The sequence below is a fragment of the Pleurodeles waltl genome, chromosome 12 (genome assembly GCF_031143425.1).
Source record: "Pleurodeles waltl isolate 20211129_DDA chromosome 12, aPleWal1.hap1.20221129, whole genome shotgun sequence".
NCBI classification, from domain to species: domain Eukaryota; kingdom Metazoa; phylum Chordata; class Amphibia; order Caudata; family Salamandridae; genus Pleurodeles; species Pleurodeles waltl.
In genome coordinates this window covers 650,039,836-650,046,028 of record NC_090451.1, presented here as the reverse complement: position 1 = coordinate 650,046,028, position 6,193 = coordinate 650,039,836, and the positions used below count along the sequence as shown (strand labels likewise).

The following is a 6,193-nucleotide window of genomic DNA, read 5'->3' as shown; positions in this document are numbered from 1 at the left end:
TGGTGAGATCTTAAAGGAAATAGTATTTTAACTTATTTTTATTGTTTTTGTACCACAAAACAACGGGTAGTACACAAAAGAGACAGCGCATATCAATACAAAATGAGTATTCAGCAATATAGCATCATAGCATATAGCCTCATCAAGGCTATGATCATCGTAGAAATTGGTTGTAGGTTAGTGACCTTCCATTTCAAGTGTTTTACAGCAGTTTCAAGATATTTTTTAGATCTTATCATTGCTGAAAGGATGTCATTTCCGATATTAATCTCTTCTCATGCACTTCACTGCTTGGTTTTACTTGAGAAGTGTCACTCTAGTTGTCACATAACTGAATGTCACTTTATGTGAACTGAAACCACTGAAATATCACTTATCAGCTATGTAAAAACCTGGCAGCTATAGGGTCGCACACGGTGTGGTGCGTTGCAACTGTTACTGAACTGAAGCGCAAACAGTAGCGCGCAGAACCGGGGTGGTCACTAGCACAGCTATTAACGATACAGCTTGTATAGACTAGTGACTGAGAAAAGTCTTTTTAAAATATTGGTACTTTGCAGCAGTTTTAAGATCTTCTTGGAGTTTCTCGTTGCTCAAATAGGTGTAATTTCTGTTATTTATATGTTTCCCTCACCTTCATTGCTTGGTTTTGCTCAGGAGAAAGTGTCACTCATGGTTGTTGAAATGTTACTCATAAATATACTGAAATTATGAAAATGTAACACAGAACTATCTGAAGCCTTGGCAGCTATGTCAGTGTGTTTTGTGATTGAGTTCTGATTTTGTTTGCCCAGCTGATAGCGCTGCGATACCTCGCTTATTGCTGCAACATCCAGGAGCTTTGAGGTCTCCCAGGCCCACGTGTGAGTGTAGCTCATCCTGCCCAGGTTTTTCCCTTGCATGTCGGTATGCTTTATTGCACTGGCTTTATAACAGGCTAGACAGAACCACAATCCCTGAATTCATTGTCAAAACCTGTTTTGGGTGAGATGCTGGTAAAAAAGAAAACTTGGGAGCTTTGGTAAACTTATTAAAGGAGTGCACGAGTCTTTGTATGTCAAGCGGTATTAATCTTCCCTTGACTAGTAGAAGGAATGTAAATTGTACTTTACAGGGGCGGTTGAGGGGGGCGTTGTTCAGGGACCGTCGCTATTTAACACACAGGCAGGTCTTGCGCCTTGCCTCTGTAACGAGAGCGCCTGTAGCCAGGGGGCGGAATTTGTTACCGGTGCCTTGTATTTACATGGATGTTACTTCCTGTTTCAGGCTGTCATAAAAAGGGCCTCCTGGATGCTCCACCTGCGGCGTCTGCTTCAGCCACTCGGCGGCGTCACAACTCAAGGGAGGCTCTGCACGCGCTCGGCGGACACCATGAGCCAAGGTAAGCGACGACGGCCGAGCTGTGCTGAACAGTGGGTCTGTGCTGTGCATGGTGCCAGGGAGTGTGTGCCAAGTTCTGCGCGTTCTAGTGGTCTTGTGCACAGAGTTGTACACATTACATCATAAAGCAGTGTGAAAGGGAATTTTGTGCTCAAGCTGCGCCCGTATTCTCCAGAGTGAAAGTTACTCTGTCCTTGGATTTCCAGGGTGTAGGCACGTGCCAAGGGCTATGACAGGCTATCTGTGCCCAGTAGTCCCACTGGGGATTGTCCTTGTTATTGCACCAGGGGGCTATGCAGAGATGGGCCAGCTACCGAAAGATCGCTCTAGATGCTGGCTCGGATTCAGCTCGGGATCCTTTCAGAACCTCGAGCCCACAACGAGCCGATCTTCCTTCGAAGTGATGTGCCTTAGTGGATACATCTGCTAATCTTGTATCATAGGGGGATGGACTCTAATACTGGCAAAACTCCCCGCGCTGAAAAAAGTTTACAGTGGTCTGTGTCTCTTTTGAAGTGCTGATGTAGCCATCGACAAGGTTCGCGCTCTATAAAACTGCCCCCAAAAATGCGGAATCAGCCTGTCACCCGCACTTTAAATCTCATCATCAAATAATTAAGGGGGAAGCATTATTAGCCTTTGATGTCACAACGAGGCACAGCGAGTGGTTGAATTTCAGAGGGTGAAACTCGAAAATCTGGAATCAATCCTAGCTTGATCAAACTGTGTGATCTTAGGCAAATGCTTTATTTTAATCGATGCTCCCTTTTATTAATTACCACATAAGACAGCACCTTCAAATGCGTGAGTTTAAGATTGAGCTGGACAGTGTTTTGTTACTTGATTTACATGCCAAATATCTTCAGGCCACCGTTCGCACGCAGGGTCTTGGAGCTTAATATGTTGATGCGCCCACCTATAGGGCTAAATCGTCTTAGCTCAGCAGTGTGCCCGGTGGATCTGTGTTCGAAAGAGTCAGGTAGTTAATGTCAGTGCTTAATTTGTTAAAAAATAAAAATAAAAAATGTGCCAGGGCCTTCGCCAAGCGGCCACTGCAGCTTGCACCATGGCCCTGGCAGCGCTGCCATATGGCGGTGCCAACACAACACCTGGCCATCACACCCCACAAGAGTGATACTTCAGACCATTCCATGCCCACAAGCTTTAAGAAAGGCTTCGACAACAGGTGTTAGTCATTGTAACTGTACAGTGAATTAGTAAACAGCTGTTGTGCTTGTCCGTAAATGAGGCAGACAGCACCCTATGTCCAAGACTGTAAGCGCTGGCGAGGAGCACCGGAACCCACCGGCTCAAATTAAGCACTGCGGGTGGTGGGTCTGTGTTCAGCAGTGTCTATGTGGTCTGCAATACTCCGGGGGTCCGTGTCCAGCAGAGTGACAGGTCTGTGTTTACCACCGCCACGGGACGTTTTTGCCAGCGCTATGCCCACCATCTGTGCCCGAGGTTCTGAGGGTCTTTGCAACGGCCAGGTACAGGGCGCGTGCGGGTGGGGCAATCCTCAATCAGTGTGAAAAGCGGGGTCGGAAGTCCCTTATCCGGATACCAGCTTCTGGGTCCTGCAAAGCCACCGAAATAACTGTAGCAACCAAACAAACTCATTAACAGGCGTCATTTTAGAGACACAGAAGTCTGTTTTGACTACAGGCGTGTAAGTCTGTGTGCGAAGAGAGGACCGGAGCACTTGTGTCTCAGCTGAGCGGGCAGGGACAGATGGGCAAGAAATATGATCTCGCCTTGTGCCAACGCGAGGAGATATCGTGTGAACACGAACATTGTATAGAGACACCGATGCTTCCTAGCTGGGGGCAATACTTTCAGTGCAGTCATATAGTAATTCCATTTATATAGCTCTCCTGCCATGGCGAGGCACTACAGCGCTATACGGTGAGTATCACATTCGAACGGAAGCCATGGTTAGTGGTTAATCCGTGGGTTTTGGTTAATGCGTTTGATCTTGTGTTCGCATAAGAAACTAGTATACACATTAGTGCTTGAAATCAGGGACTCACTGTATAAGAGTACTCGTTTTCTTCCCAGAATTGCCAGTACTACTCTCCGCTGAGACGTGCTGGTACTTTCCCTTACAAAGCATAGCAGGTACCCCGGGCCCTAGGGTACCTGCCCAGGTTCTCTGTGCCCGAGAGTACCTACCCATTTAAAGCACAGACATACTCCCTACTGGAAACCGAGGGGTTAACTAGCGGGGCGCTGGGGTGCATTAAACCATGCAATGATTGGTAGGATAAATAGATACAGGGGCGCGGCTTCCATTGGTGTAGCAGGCGCAGTGACACCGGGGCCCAGACATAGACCTGATGGGCCCATCAAACACAGATTATTGCTGTATTTCACAGACCGCACAGCACATCTTAAACGGGGCGGCTGTAAATTTAATGACACAACATGAGTTTGTTTGTTATTTTCCCTGCAGGAACGTTTATTTTTTAAAGAGACTGTGGTAGCTCTTCCAAGGTTGTTGCTGTGCCTTTTCAGAGAGCCGAACCAGCACTTCTCAGTTGGGTTGCTATATGTTTAATGATTTACTGCATTAAGTGCTACAGAGGCATAATTTCCTACGGGTACTCCCAAGGGAGAGTGCCAGCGCCTCTCAGAACGGCTGCAGTGTTTTAATGTGTTTAGTAAAGGCCCTTCTCAGTGCCACGGTTTTTAGAAGTAGACAATCCGGTGCTTCTGGGACTAACCCTCACTTGATTGGGCAAAACCAGTGCTTAATTTGAGCTAGTGGTTTCTGGTGTGGGGCCCTGGCACTTATTTTTGAGGTCCGGCACTTATTCTTCTGCCTCAAGTATTTACTGCAAGCAAAAGCTTCATATGGGAAAGACGGAGGAAGAGAAACATGAAAATGCGCCACAAAGGGAGAAAGCAGAAAGCTGCAAGAGTGAGCTTAAGGGCCACGGAGTGGCTGTAAATGGATTAAAGAGGCCCGAGATGGCTTCAGGAGTACGCTGCCTCAGTATTCCATGCTCGCACATTTAATTGCAGCAGCCGTGTGTTTCAGAGGAGCGCTTTGAGCACCGGCACATTTTTATTTACAAATTAAGCACTGGGCAATAACGTGATGTCTCAGCATGGTTGCTGTATTTCCCGGCCCTTGCTGGCAGTCTCGATTGCTACACAATGAATAACCATTTTGGTTTAAGTCCCCTCTTATCTCCCAAGATGAAATATACTGCTTTGGGGTGCGGATGGAAGTTTTCACAGCATCGCGATTCCCTGAAACACAAAACTTGTTCACCATTTCCAGCCTTTCAATATATGCGGTAATGATTTATACATTAAAATCAATCTTTCTCGTCTTCAGAAAGGCCTTAACTGGTCTTTTAGCTTTCCAATACTTGGCGATTCTGGATAGCATCTGCAAAAAGGTAAAGCTGAAGTCTAACCAAATCGTGATGACGTATGCACACCTGCATGTGCCTATGTTATGACACGGGGCCAGGGAAAAAGAGGAAAGAGAAAGAAAACACATGCACTGCCATTGAGTGTTGAAAGCAAAAAAACAAGCACTTCCTTGAATGTAAGCAGTGGAAGGATACAAGTCACCCGACCCAGCGAATGCTAGAGAGACCAAGGGATGGACAATGCAAGAAATGGAAGGCGAGCCAACAAATAAGAAGCAAGCAAATGATTGACAGAAGCGAACCAATGGTAAGCAGTGGGTGGGTCAAAAGCACACAGAAAGTTCCACCGTTAGACCTAAAAACTAAATATATAGGTACGATCCTACTCTAGAAGCAGCTAGTCCTTATACTAATGTTAAATTAAATAATTTAACGTGGAGACGTGGCTGTGTCGGTGAGAGCTTTGCATTTATGAGTGTGTCTGTAGTGTACTAGAGAGCAGCTAAGACTTGATGCATCGTGGAAAAGCCAGGCTTTAGGGGTGTGAAGATAAATCTCAGTGTTCCAGAGTACAGGATCAGCTCTTGAAAACGCCTTGCTTGCTTCTTCGCTTTTGAATGCTCAAGAAAGCAAAGTAGCATATGCCAGTTTAAGCCACGTGGTGGTATAAAACCATAGTTTGTTGGAATGGACCTGAAGTCCTCTTGAGTTGAAGCCTTGGCACAGTTCTTCAAACAATACTGGATAATTTGAAGCAACAAGTGCAGATTAGCATTCATGTGGTGAAATGTTGTTGTTCACTCTGCCTCCAGGCGCTTGCCAAGCCAAAGCTCTCCAGACCAAATGGAATCACAGATTCAGGTAGGGAGTGTTTATGCCATGATGTACAGGTATCGCGGCACTTGCTCAAATGAGTTTTTAAACATATATATTAAATATGCAGTCTTGTGTATCTGATGCATTCTTAATTATAGCTCTTCCTGACTGACTTGGTGCTTCCGCCTTTTTTTACCGTTTCACTGCATCAGGCATGGGACCCACTACCTGGCACCACCATCTGAGCCGGTCAGATGTGCTGCTCTGTAAGGCGCTGGATTCAAGAAATGGTTGACTGACCTATATGCTCATGATAGCTTAAGGTTTGATGGGTCCTGATGAAGGCCTTAGCCGAAACACATCAACCTTACCATATTAAATGGTAAACCTGGTCTACTTCAGGACTGGTTGCATCATAAGGGAGCCAACATTAAAAACTATGTATATCGCTAGACTTTGTGGGACATTATTTAGACAAACCTAGCATCGAATAGAGGAGGCTTCGGTCTTCTGGAGAATTTCAGATACTTCATCACACAATGTTGCCTACTGCCTCATTATAAGGTAGACTACAAACGGGAATTAATCATGTACATTGTAAAGGGTGCATAACT

The 6,193-nt window shown here is 45.7% G+C and overlaps 1 protein-coding gene across 1 annotated transcript in view; it reads left to right on the top strand.

Moving 5' to 3' along the window:
* The first annotated feature begins 1,232 nt into the window (after positions 1-1,232).
* TSTD1 (thiosulfate sulfurtransferase like domain containing 1) overlaps positions 1,233-6,193 on the top strand; it is a 45,051-nt gene continuing 40,090 nt past the window's right edge. The window contains exon 1 of the mRNA XM_069218258.1: positions 1,233-1,381. Within this exon, the coding sequence (XP_069074359.1) occupies positions 1,291-1,381 (91 nt within the window). The 5' untranslated portion in view covers positions 1,233-1,290. The remainder of the gene's footprint in view (positions 1,382-6,193) is intronic.